Below are 14,083 nucleotides of genomic sequence, written 5' to 3'. Positions count from 1 at the left end.
CTCCACCAGACTGAGTCCAGTACAGCTAGATGGTGCCCGGCTACCACCACTGACTGCTCTGACCAGGATCACAACAGAGGGTTCTGGACAGAGCTGGACAAGGGTGTAGAACAAAATTCTAACTCGCACACACACAAAAAAAGACTAGATTTACTGGCCTAAAGGAGACTGGAGAAACCCCGAGAGTATGGCTCCCAGACACCCTTTAAGCTGAGTGGTGAAGTCATTTCCGAGGTTCACCGTTCAGCCGGGGAGTGGGCAGCCCCGTAAAACCAAATGGGACTAATGAGGCACAGCTGTCCAGGGACAAGGGGCAGAAGGCAAAAGGGAACAGGAAAGCTGGTGATAGGGAACCCAAGACTGAGTAAGGATAGTGTTGATGTGTTGTGAAGTTGTTAACCATTGTCATAGGGCAACATGTGCACTAACTGTTAAATGAGAAACTATTTTGTTCTGTAAGCTTTCATCTAAAGTGAGAATAGCAGCACAATTGTAAGAGCGTAGTCGATGTCACTGAACTGTGCATGTAGAAATTTTTAAAATGGTGTATGTTTGGCTATGTATATTTTCACCAAGAAAAAAAGGTCGAGAAGGGGGAGGGTTGACATGTTGTGGGGTTGTTAACCAATGTCATAAAACAATATGTGTACTACTGTTTCAGGAGAAACTATTTGTTCTGTAAGCCTTCACCTGACGTACAATCTAAAAAAAAAAAAGCAATTTAGGGTAAGGACTCAACAGCTTAGCAAAATAGTCAGGTGTTATATGATATTTCAGAAACCCTGTTTAGATGTTCCAGTTGTCTGGTGGAGCAATCTAGAGCGCTCGGTATTCTTTTGACTCTTATTTTATACTTTCATATGTCTGTATTTGTATGCTAGAAAAAGTATGGTATAGTTATGTTGTTTTTTAGTAATCATAAAGTTCTCTACTAGGAAAAAAAAAAAAGAATTTAGGAGCAGATCTTTTAAGAAAGAAGTAACAGGACACTGGCAACTTTTTCCTGCACATCGTCTATATTGCTCTCTGGAGTCCTTATAAACTGAAAAAAGAAGAGGAAAATACAATTTATCGGACACCTTGGTATGGGCTTTTATGTAATATAGAAAAAGCCTATTAAGAACCTATTAAGTACCTCTGGATTATTTTATTTAATTAATTCTCTGGAATAAGATTGAGTGGAGTCATCCATTATTTCTCAGGAGCTATGACTGAGAAATTCCCATTTATGGCTCTGGTTCTTTGGTATTAGTACATCATTCCACATGAAAAAATGTGTTGCAAATACTTTCTTCCAGTCTGTTGGCTGACTTTTCTTATGTCTTTCAAATATCAAAAGTTGTTAATTTGGATTAAGTCCAATTTATCAGTTTTTGTTTTTGTTTAATGGTTCACGCTTTTTGTGTGTAAAGAAACCTTTTCTTACTCCCAAGGTTGCAATAATTTTCTCTGTTGGTTTCTTCCAGAAGAAGTTTTATGTTTTACATTTAGATGATCCATTTTAAGTTAACAATTGTATATCATATATTAACAATTGTATATGACGTAAGGTAAAGACTGTGTAAATTTTTTCCTTATGGAGCACCCTCTGTTGAAAAGGCTTACTTTCCCTATTGAATTACCTTGGCATCTTTGTTGAAAATCAATGGACTATGTATGTGTGGGTCTATTTCTGGTCTCTCTATTCTGTTCGATTTATCTGTATGACTATCTTTTTGCTGATACCAAAGTGTCTTGATCATCACACAGCTTTATAGTAAGTCTTGAAATCAGGCAGTATAAATCCTCCAACTTTGTTCTTTCTAAAAATGGTTTTGGTTATTATTCCAAGTCCTTTGCGTTTCCATTTAAATTTCAGAGTCAGTTTGTCAGTTTCTATAAAAAGCCTGACAGTATTTTATTTAGTCTATAGATCAATCTGGGGAGAAATATCAAGTTATCAATATTGAGTCTTTCAATCTGTGAACGTGCTATATATTTTGATTTATTCAGGTTTTCTTTAATTTCTCTCAGCAATGTTTTATATTTTCCAGTGTATAAATCTTATCCGTTATATTTATTCTTGAGTATTTTTTTTTTGGCATTACTGTAAATGAAATTTAAAACAAAAAATCATTTTCTAATCATTTGCTTCTAATACACAACATAATTTATTTTTTAAAATCCACCCTGTATCAGTCATATGACATTGCTAAATTTCTTATTGGTTCTGGTAGATTGGCTGAGATTTTCTATGTAAAACGCAAATTGGGACAGTTTTACTTCTTCCTTTCAGATTTCTGTGCCCTTTATTCCTTTATAATGCCTTACTGCAATGGTAGGATTCCTAAGACAAAGATGAATAGAAGTTGCATAAACAGTCATCACCATCTTGTTACTGATCCTAGGGGAAAAATATTCAGTCTTTTATTATGTAGTGTGCTGTTATCTGTAGGTTTTTCTATAGATGTACATTATTAAACTGAGGAAGTAGCTGTCTATTCCTAGTTTTCAGAGTTTTTTGTTTTTTTTTTTTAGTCACGAATGAGTGTTGAATTTTATCAAATGCTTTTTATGTATCTATTAAAATGATCTGTTTATATTGTTAATGATCTGTTTTATTCTGTTAATAAATTGAATTACTGATTTTTGAATGTTAAACCAACCTTGGATTCCTGGAATAAATCCTACTTGATCATGATGTAGTCTATATTTTATGTATTGTTGGATTCAATTAGCTTATATCTTGTTAAGGATTTTTGATGAGGGCTATGTATCCGTCTTTTTCAGATTTTGATATAAAGATTATGCTGACCTCACTAAATGCATTGGTCAGTTTGTTTTCTGAACTTCTTCTGTTTTCTAAAATAGTTTGTGTAATTTTGATATTACTTCTTTCCTGAATGATGGATGGAATTCACCAATGAAGCCATTTGGGCCAGGAGATTTCTTTTTGGAAAGGCTTTTGATAATTCAATTTTTAAAAAAATAGATATTGGGCTAATCAGGTTTTCTGTTTCCTTTTGTGTCAATTCTGATAAGCTGTATTTTTCAAGAAATGTGTCCATTTCATTTAAGATTTCAAATGTGTTGGTATAAAATTGTTGATAATATTATCTTATTATCCTTTTACTTTCTATAGGAACTTTGGTGATAACACCCTTTTCATTCCTATACTGGTGATTTGTATTCTTTTCTTCTTAATCAGTTTAACTAGAGAATAAGTCAGTTCTCTTGATTTTCTTTTTTAGCAAAACTGCTTTTCCCTTTTTTTCTTCTGTCTTTTTTTATTTCTACCCTTATCTTTATATCTCCTTGTTATACTTACTTTGAGTTTACTTTAAAACTATAAATGTCCTCCTAAGCACTGCTGTAGTTATAACCCACAAATTTTGATATGTTGGTTCCATTAACATACAGTTCAAAATATTTTCTAATTTCCTTGTGATATCTTCTTGGATCCATTATTTAATGAATTACTGAAAAGTATCTTATTTAATTTCCAAATATTTGCCATTTCCTAGATAACTTCTTATTATTGGTTTCAAGTTTAATTCTGTTGTTGTCACAGAACACATGCTGGGTGATTTCAATCCTTTTCATTTCACTCAGTTGTTTAATGGCCTAGCACACTTGAAAAGAATGTGAATTCTGCAGTAGCTGGATGTAATGTTCTATAAATGTCATTAAAATTAAGGTGGTTGATAGCATGATAAGTGCTGTTAGATCTTCTATGTGTTTATTTTGTCTAATTATCAATTTATTAGAGAGTGTTAAACTCTTATTGCTACTGTGGAATTATTTCTTTCTATCTTTTAATTCTGTCATTTTTTGAGGTTCTCGAGCCCTGCTGGCTAAGTGGTTAAGAGCTCAGGCTGTTATCCAAAAGGTCAGCAGTTTGAATCCACCAGCCGCTCCTTGGAAACCCTGCGGGGTAGTTCTACTCTGTCCTACAGGGTAGCTATGAGTCGGAATCGACTCGATGGCAACAGGTTTGGTTTTTTTTGTTATTGGGTACATACACATTTATAATTGTTGTCTTTCTAATAACATCCCTTTTATCATTATGAAACGTCCTACATTATTTCTGGTAATACTCTGTTTCAAAAACTATTTATCTGATATTAATACAGCCACTAAAACCTTTTTTATGCTTAACTAACACAATGCCTAACCTTTCATAGTCTACTTTGAGTTAACATATTACTATTTTCATTTACTAGGCAATCAGCTTGGTTAGGTTCAGACTGCAAACTTGGCTGACCTTTTGTGGGTGGTTGTTCAAAAACTGTTCAGTTCTATAAGCCTCTGGTACTGTTTCGTATCTGTCCCACACATACATGGTTTAGAGATTAGTGTAAGACTTGTAAGCCTTCATACACAGTATTAGGGGATCCCCTTCTTCAACTCTCTTCCTTCCTAGTTACTCCGTCACCCTCCTGTCTGACTTATCTTCTTCTCATGGTTCTTCTTTGTGTTTTGAAATTTATTACTTCTTTGGTTTTAGATTTTGGATACAAAATCTATCCATTTCCTTTTAAATTCAAAGATATATTTATTTATTTTGGATTTAAATCTATTTTCCAAATTTCTTTTAAGTTTCCAACTGGACACCAGAAAGCTATACGGCTGTTCCTATTGGAAGCCCATCTAGGGCATCACTGAGTATACTAGAAGAAGTATGATCAAATATTCATTCATGTTAACTTGCTGCCTCAATATTGTAAATTATTTCTATTAATAAAATTTCTTACACAAAGGTGAAAAGCATTTTATCTCAGTATCAGAGGGCTAGCCATAGGTGATTCTAAATATTGTTTGTTACAATTAGGTTTGGGGTGGGGGGGGGCAATGAAACAAATTTAAATAGTTTATAGGTAAAAGAAGATAAACATCGGAGATGGGGATTTCATAAGAAATTCTGAAAAAGAAATGGATACAGTAGCACATCTAAACATGTATAAATGGGAGGCTCAAATTATATTTGTGGGCAGGCTGAATGACAGAGAGATAAACTTTAAAGATATTTTTATTTTAAGAGGAAGCATTTTGCTTAAAATGTTAAGAGAAAGAAAGTGAGGAGCATTCAAGGGAAACTGAAGTTTAATTCAGTCAGTTAGCAAATACCATACAAATTATTTTTATAATGTAATACCTGCTCTTCTATGTCCTGATAGACCTTAGGACTTAAAAGGCCAAGAAGCTGTCTGAGTTCTTGACTAAATTCTGTTCCAGTTTCCTGTTTATTTAGTAGACCTCTGAGTCCTGAAATGGAATAACAAGGATACAACTATTAATACTAAAAATATAATTTTATTAATCAATATTAATTTGAGGTTAAAAAGTCAGGTTTAGAAATGAACACGTTTGTAAAAATGGTGTGGCTGGGGCGTCTGGCCTCATCTAACTTAACAAAGAGGAAGGAGAATCAAGATCAACAGGCCAAGACTGATTCCTATGAGACAAAGTTCAAACATACCTCCTCATTCTGCCATCTTTACCAATTCTGACATCAACCACCCCTCCAACAGCACTTTCTACTTCTCTGCTAGGTTCGATAATTTGTGGCAATGGCCATACAGAACTCACAGATCATACTCCAATTACAGGGTTTATTAGGGAAGTAACAGGTTACAATTCAGGTTCAGGAATGCTCAGGATACAGTTCTTCGGTCAGGACAGCCTCTTCTCAGCTATGCCTATAGGCAGGTCTCTCTGGCCCTCGGCCTGGCCTCTATCCTGCTTGGGCAAGTGTCAAAAAGTGCTCAAAGGCATCCCACTCTGCCAGTAGGCCTCATCCTGAAGGTGCTCAGCTCTAGCTCCGAGGGTAGGCAAACTGAGCTCCACCAAGTGCCAGGAGGCATCCTACTCTGCCAGTAGGCCTCCTTCCTAAAAACACTCAGCTTTTTCACTCTGTGGCCCTAGAAGCCCAGCACACTGGTCTTCTGCAGGTCTCTTGCCTCTGCTGCCACCATTTCTCTGCAGCCGCGTCTCACTGTATTCAGTATTACAGTTCTCTCCTGGTCTCCTGATTCCAGGAGCTTCTCAGTGCAGGGATCCCGGATCCAAAGGACACGCTCCACTCCTGGCTCTTCTTTCTTCGTAGTGGTGAGATCCTCCCCTTCTGCCTCTGGGATGGCTCACATTAAGCCTAACAGAATGGCAAAACTGACCAATTCCCTCATTAGGGTTCCATATACTTTATTTGCATGGTCCCACCCCACACAGGTGCCATGCACTTTATTCGCATTATTAGAAAACTATCCAGTCCCCTTGGTGGGCCACACTTACCTTATTTACATAGACCCATCCAATCACTTAGGTGGGAGTTAAAAGACTATGGTGAGAAAGGCCACTTAAAAATGATCCATTGTACCGCAAAGATTAATCACGAGTTTCCTTTTTTCTTTTCTCCTGACATCTTTTTCATGTCCTTTGGGACATGGAAGCTCCATGCTGGGATCCTCTCAGACCTTGTCCATTCGTCTTCCTTATGGGGATCCTGACTTGTATTCTTTTGCTATAATAAATCTCTAGTCCTAAGTACAGTCCTTTCTGTGAGTTCTGTCTTTCCAGTGAATTAACAAACCCAAAGGAGTAGTGGGAGACAGCAGGTGAAAGTGAGGGAGCCCTGAGGAGGCACCCAAGCTTGTGGCTGGCATTCCAAAGGGGCACTGGGAAAACCTCAAATTTGCAGCCTGTAGATCAGAAGTAAGGGTGTGGACGAGGTCTCGAGTTTGTGGCTGGTGTCTGCCTATTTGGCAGTCTGAAGGACGGTATCAACTTGTCAGCTCTGACCTAGCTCTGGGTGGCTAGAGGCAGAGAGAGTGCCACATGGGCAGCTGGTGTCAGAAATGACTAAGAAGTGGGAAAGTGGGGATTTGATTAATCTTCACATTTTTGGGGACTGGATTTATGTTGATTCTTATTCATGAACCCAAGTTCTCAACAGTGTTAATAATTTTAAAATATCCTGATGAACCTGAATAAGTTCTGCCATTGAGATATAAGTCAAAGAAAGGGAGAAGGACTGTTAAGGTGAAATTACGTTATAATGAACTCTGTTGGACATTTACATTTCTATAGTAGAGAAATGTGATTAACAGATTTAAAAAATGTACAACTGGTACAATATCAACTACAGAGCTCTATTACTAGCATTTTCTCTCCCTCTCTAATCCTACAATACATAAATAATTACAATTTTCACAGTAATGACTGATGCAATGTAAGTTACTAAAGTGTTTCCAAATCATCAAGAATTATTAAAAGACCATCTTAATTGTTTTGGTATTAAATGCATATTCTAATCTCTAAAAATCCTCATATAATAAAACCCTGTATTTGTAATTGAAGTATATTTAATGAACTAGAAACCCATTTACTGACCATGTTGTATAAGAAAATGTACTGCAAATAATACATGGCTCCAGTTAGCAAAGAATAAAACAAAGTTAACAGAGAATTGTGCCTGGAAATTAAAAAAGGAAAAACATTATCTGTGTGATCTGAGTAAATTACCTAATTTTTCCATGTCTGTTTCCACATCTATAAAAAGAGGATAAAAGTATATATCTCACAAATCTGTTATGAAATTCAAATATGTTAGTGCACGTAAAGTATGTAGAACACATTCTACTTTGGTGAGTAGCATCTGGGGTTTTAAAGGCTTGTGAGTGGCCGTCTAAGATACTTCACTGGTCTCATCCCATCTGGAGTGAGAGAGAATGAAGAAAACCAAAGACAAAAGACTAATGGACCACAACTAACACAGCCTCCACCAGACTGAGTTCAGCACAAGTAGATAGCGTCTGGCTACCGCCACTGACTGCTCTGACAGGGAACACAATAAAGGGTCCCGGACAGAGCTGGAGAAAAATGTATAACAAAATTCTAACCCACATCCACAAAAAAAAAGACCACACTTACTGGTCTGACAGAGACTGGAGAAACCCCAAGAGTATGGCCCCCGGACACCCTTTTAACTCAGTACTGAAGTCACTCCTGAGGTTTACCCTTCAGCCAAAGATTAGACAGGCCCATAAAACAAAACAAGACTAAATGGGCACACAAGCTCAGGGGCAAGGACGAGAAGGCAGGAGGGGATAGGAAAGCTGGTAATGGGGAACACAAGGTCAAGAAAGGGAGAATGTCAACATGTTGTGGGGTTGGCAACCAATGTCCCAAAACAATATGTGTATTAATTGTTTAATAAGAAACTGGTTTGCTCTGTAAATCTTCACCTACAGTACAATAAAAACAAAAATTAAAAAAAAAAAAAAGTATGTAGAACAGTTCCTGTCCCTTAGTAAATGCTCAGTTAAATGAAAGCTATTATATGGGGAAAGGTACCTCACTGAGCGCTTTCTTCCCCTGAATTTCTGATTTTTTTATTCACATATGTGTTTATTTTAGAGGTGACCAAGATGTTTTTGTTTATTTTTTGAGGCAAGGCAGTGAAGAAGTTGAAGAGTGATTATTAATTGATGTTAGAATAAAAGGGCTGTCAGCTTCTTAAGCACAAACCTATTTTCTTCACCAGTTAGTCTTGACAAGGTCATTATTTCACTACACCATATGGTATATACATGGGGTCACCACGGGTTGGAATTGACAGCAACTAGCAATAGCAACAATATGGTATATTCAACACAATCTTTTTGTCAGAGAGGGAGTAAATATTCATTGTAATCTCATCAACAGAACATCTGTCATCTGCTGAGATGTGAAGATAGCTTGATTACATAAAGAGTTTTTTCTGAATTGATATCTGTTGTGATAGGTTTTTATCTGCACACTTCAGTTATTTACTTTTTCAAAGCTTAAGATTTTTACTTTTCATAAACCGTCAATAAAAACTTTCTTTTTGAGAATCCCAAGAAAAGAATATATGCAGTACCTTTGTAGCAGGCGCTCAGTCTCAATAAAATCAAAATTTCCTTATGCGACTCAGCCATCAACAGTAGGAGCTTTGTAGCAGTACTTCTTATTGTAGGACTAGGAGTTGACAAAAGCTTGAAAACAACTTCATCTAAAATTGAATGCAGGTTTTTTCCTTCTATTCTGAGTAAACCACCACTAGTGGGAAAAAATAAAAAATGGACCATCACTAATTGATGCATAAGTATCACCAACAAATTAAACATAAAAGGTTCAGCAGCTTGACGCCTGACTGTAGCCTCCAATTCTTTAAATGTATAGTTTGGTTCCAGGAATACATCCAATTAAATCAATATTTGTTGAGTTCCTACTGTGTATAAGGCACTGTGCTAGGTACAATAGCGAATACGAAGTAGCCAAGGACCTTTTCCTCAGAGAAACCTGCAATCCAATTGGAGAGGAAAGGTAAATGTGCAAAATATTAAATAACAGGTGATTCAAAAACTTGAAGGCAACAATAAGAGGAAAATCACAAGACCGCATATGGTTAATTGCTTAATGATCCATGAAGACAAAAATGCTACAGCAATTCAATTACCATGTGCTTAATAAAGAAAGAACTTTATCTTTCCTTTGGTATTTCCTTCATTACACTAACAACACCTCATCTTACAGTACTAATGCTATGAAAAATTATCCAAAACTTAGAAATAGTCAAAGGGATTACTCGGTGTCCTTTCACTCACCTCCTTGAGAAGTATATGATTTTCTAGGGGTGTATACCTTTGTTTAAGGATCCCTGGTGGCACAATGGTTAAGTGCTTGGCTGCTAACTGAAGGGTTGGTGGTTCAAACCCACCAGCAGCTCCACAGAAGAAAAGATCTGGCGACCCGCTCCTTTAAAGATTACTGCCTAGGAAACTCCATGGGGCACTTCTACTCTGTCCTATAGTATTGCTATGAGTCAGAATCGACTCAATGGCACAGAACAAGAACATCCTTTTGTTTACCTATTCACTATTGATTGGGATATTTTACAGTTCTGTAAAAGTAGAGGTTGGCTTGTAGAAAAGTGATAATGCTGTGATTCTTACCTGAGAGCAATATAAATGATCTCTGTCCAATAAAAAAGGTAACCTTAAAGGTTACTATGTATTGCTTTGTAAGGCATTAACCAGTTTTGTATTTACAGTAAAGTCAAATTGTGTTCCTTTGACAGACCAACTCTATAAATTCCCCTCCCTTGAATTCTCTTTTAAACCTGTATGAACATCTTACAGGTTACCTCATTAACTAATAAGTTGAATAAAATTTTTGCTATGAATTAACAGTGTATTTGCATAGGGGTCGTGGTTTTGACTCTTTGAAATTATCCTTGACCTCTCTATTTATACCTGATACTCTCTACCCACTCGGTTTTTGAAATACAATGATCTTCTGGTCCTCTTCTCCCCATCCCCTGTCCATAGATGTTTGAACATTCTTTCTCAATCTCCTTCATGGGCTCTCCTTCCCAAAAATGTCCTTTAAAGGTTGTTCCCCAGTTCTTCATTTTCTGCCTACTTCCTTTCTCACTCTGCTCACATTTTCCACTGAATTCATCTCCCATGTTTTTAATTACCACATATACACTGATAACTCATAATCTATAACTCTAATTCAGACCTTTTCCAGACACTTCTAACTCATATTTCATTGCCTGCTGAACACATCAATCTGTGCTCTACGTGACCAAGACTGAATTCATCATCTGTCTCACAAAACCAACTCCTCATATATTCTTTGTTTTGGTTATACCACAGTTCATCTAATCATCTAATTTAGAAAACTAGGGTGTCATACCTGACTGCTCATTTTACCTTTTCCCATATCAAAGCACCCACCAAGTCCTATTTTTTATTTTTAACAGCTTTATTATACCTGATAGACAATAAACTATACATATTTTAAAGCATACAATTTTACAAGTTTTGACGTTTCAGCACCACAATCAAGTTAATGAACATATCCATCACCTCTCCAAGTTCCTTATATCTCTTTGTAGTCCCTTCCTCCTAGTCCTTCTCAACATCTCATCCCCAGGCAACCACTGATCTGCTTTTTGTCACTATAGTCTGCATTTTCTAGAATTTCACATAAATGGAATCATACAGTATGTACTCTTTACCTTTCTTTCACTCAGTACAATTATTTTGACATTCATCGATACTGTCCTGTGTATGACTAGTTCATGCCTGTTTATTGCTTAGTATTCTACCATATAGATATACTACAGCATGCTTATCTATCAACTGTCAGTGGACATATGAGTTGTTTCCAGTCTTTGGCTTTTACAAGTAAATCTGCTATGATCATTTGTGCACAAGTCTTTGTGTGGACATATGCTTTCATTTCTCTTGGGCAAATACTTAGGAGTGGAATAGCTGGATAATATGGTAGCTAAATGTTTAGTTTTTAAAGAAACTGCCACATTGTTTTCCAATGTGACTGTACTATTTTACAACCCCACAGCAGTGTATGAGAGAGCCAGTCCTTCTACATCCTCTTCAACACTTGGGTCAATATTTAAATTTTAGCCATTTTAACAGGTATGTAATAGTATCTCCCTAATGACTACTGTTACTGAACATGTTTTCATGTGTTATTTGCCATCCATATACCTTCTTTCAAACTGGGTTGCTTTTTTTTTTTTTTTTTTGCCCATTTTTCAAATTCGGTTGCTTCTCTTTTTACTGAATTTTAAGAGTTTTGTATATACTCTGGAGCCCTGGTGGCACAGTGGTTAAGAGCTTAGCTGCTAACTGAAAGGTTGGCAGTTCGAATCTACCAGCTGCTCCTTGGAAACCCTATGGGGCAGTTCTACTCTGCCCACAGGGTCGATATGAGTCAGAATTGACTCAACGGCAACGGGTTTGGTTTTGGTTTTATATATTCTGGATACAAATACTTAATATGCTTTAGAAATATTTTTTTCCCAGTCTGTGGCTTCTCTTTTATTTTCTTAACAGTGTCTTGGAAGGGCAGATGTTTTTCAATTCTGATGAAGTCCAATTTATCAATTTCTTCTTTTTTATGGATCATACTTCTAGTGTCATATCTAAGAATCTAAGAAATGCTTACTGAATCCAACGTCATAAGGGTTTTCTACTACTTTTAGTTAGTAGATACCAATTTTTAGAACAGTTTTGGGTTTACAGAAAAATTGAGCAGAAAGTAGAGAGTTCCCATACACCTACTGTCCTCCTCCCCACCCATTTCCCATATTATTAACATCTTGTATTGGAACAGTACATTTGTACCACTGATAAACCAATACTAATAACTATTAAAGTCCACAGTTTACGTTAGGGTTTACTCTGTCTACTGTACGGTTCTATGGGTTTGGATACATGCAAAATGTCATGTATCAACCATCACAGTATCATATAGAATAGTTTCACTACCCTGAAGATCGCTGTGATTGACCTATTCAACATGCCATCCCCCACCCCGTTCACCCACTTTCCAAACCCTTGGCAAACACTGATCATTTTACTATCTTCAGAGTTTTGCCTTTTCCAGAATGTCATATAGTTAGAATCATACAGTAAATAGCCTTTTCAGACTGGTTTCGTTCACTTAGCTTTATGCATTTAAGGTTTCTTCATATCTTTTGGTGGCTTGTTAGATGATTTTTCTTTGTTGAGTAATATTCCATTGTATAGATATACCACAGTTTGTTTATCCATCCATTCATTGAAGAGCATCTTAGTTGCTTCCAAGTTTTGGCAAATTTGAGTAAAACTGCTATGAACATTTGTGTGCATGTTTTTGTGTGAACGTAAGTTTTCAACTCATTTGAGTAAATACCAAGAAGCATGATTGCTAGATCATAGGGTAAGATTATGTTTAGCTTTGTAAGAACCTGACAAACTCTCTTCCAAAGTGGCTGTACCATTTTACACTACTACCATCAGTGAATGACAGTTTCTGCTGCTCTATAATTCTCACCAAATTTGGTGTTGTGGTTTGGATTTTAGCCATTCTAATGGATGTGTACTGCTATCTCATTGCTGTTTTAATATGAAATTCCCTAATAACAAATGATGTTGTTCATTATTTTATATACTTTTTTGCCATTTATATATCTTCTTTGGTGAAGTGTCTGTTCAGATCTTTCACCTACTTTTTAAGTGAGTTGTTTTCTTACTGTTGAGTTTTAAGTGTTTTTATATATTTTGGATACAATTTATCAGATATGTTTTGTAAATATTTTCTCCCAGTCTGTGGTTATCTTTTTATTTTCTTAGCAGTGTCTTCATAGAAGAAGCATAAAAACAGAAATTTTTTATTTTAATGAAGTCCAACATACCAATCTTTTCTTCATGGATCATGCTTTTGATGTTTTACCTGAAAACCCATTGACTAAACCAAAGTTATCTTGGTTTTCTCTCATGTCTTCTTCTAGAAGATTTATAGTTTGTTTTATACTTAGATAAATAATCCATTTTGAGTTAATTTTGATGAAAGGTATAAGGTTGGTATCTATATTCATTTTTTGGCATATCAACATCCAGTTGTTCCAGCACCATATGCTGAAAAGACTATACTTTCTCCATTAAATTCCCTTTCTTCTTTGTCAAATATCAGTTGACTATATTTGTTTGAGTCTATTTCTGGGCTCTCTAATCTATTCCATTGATCTCTTTGTCTATTGTTCCAGAAATACCAGTCAGATGATTGTAGTGTCAGTCCTCCAACTATGCTCTTCTTCAATATTGTGTTGGCACTTCTGGGTCTTTTTGCCTTTCCATATGAACTTTAGGATCTGTTTGTTGACATCCACAAAGTAACTTGCTGGGATTCTAACTGGGATTGCATTGAATCTATACGTTGAGTTGGGAAGGACTGATATCGTAACAATATTGAGTCTTCCTATTCATGAGCATGGACTATCTCTCCACTTATTTCTTTCTCTCATTAGAGTTCTATAGTTTTCCTCACATAGATTTTGTACATTTTTTGTTAGATATATACCTACTTCATTTTTTTGGTGCTAATGTTAATGGTGTTGTGCTTTTAATTTCAAATTCAATTATTTATTGCTGGTATATAGAAAGGCAATTCACTTTTGTATATTGACCTTATATCCTGCAACCGTGCACTTATTATTATTGGTTCCAGGAGTTAGTTTGTTGTTGATTCTTTGGGATTTTCTACAGAGTCATGTCATCTGAGAACAAAG

At 36.0% G+C, this 14,083-nt stretch overlaps 1 protein-coding gene across 1 annotated transcript in view; it reads right to left on the bottom strand.

Annotated features, from left to right (window-relative positions):
• The window catches only part of IQCB1 (IQ motif containing B1), a 97,111-nt gene that overhangs the window by 34,727 nt on the left and 48,301 nt on the right, over positions 1–14,083 (bottom strand). The window contains exons 8-9 of the mRNA XM_004373640.2: positions 8,879–9,057; positions 5,135–5,244 (exon numbers count right to left, since the gene is read on the bottom strand). Coding sequence (XP_004373697.1) covers positions 5,135–5,244; positions 8,879–9,057 — 289 coding nt within the window. The remainder of the gene's footprint in view (positions 1–5,134; positions 5,245–8,878; positions 9,058–14,083) is intronic.

Source organism: Trichechus manatus, unplaced genomic scaffold (assembly GCF_000243295.1).
Source record: "Trichechus manatus latirostris isolate Lorelei unplaced genomic scaffold, TriManLat1.0 scaffold00026, whole genome shotgun sequence".
Taxonomy (NCBI): domain Eukaryota; kingdom Metazoa; phylum Chordata; class Mammalia; order Sirenia; family Trichechidae; genus Trichechus; species Trichechus manatus.
The sequence above is the reverse complement of the archived record's forward strand: the minus strand, read 5'-3'. Positions and strand labels throughout refer to the sequence as shown.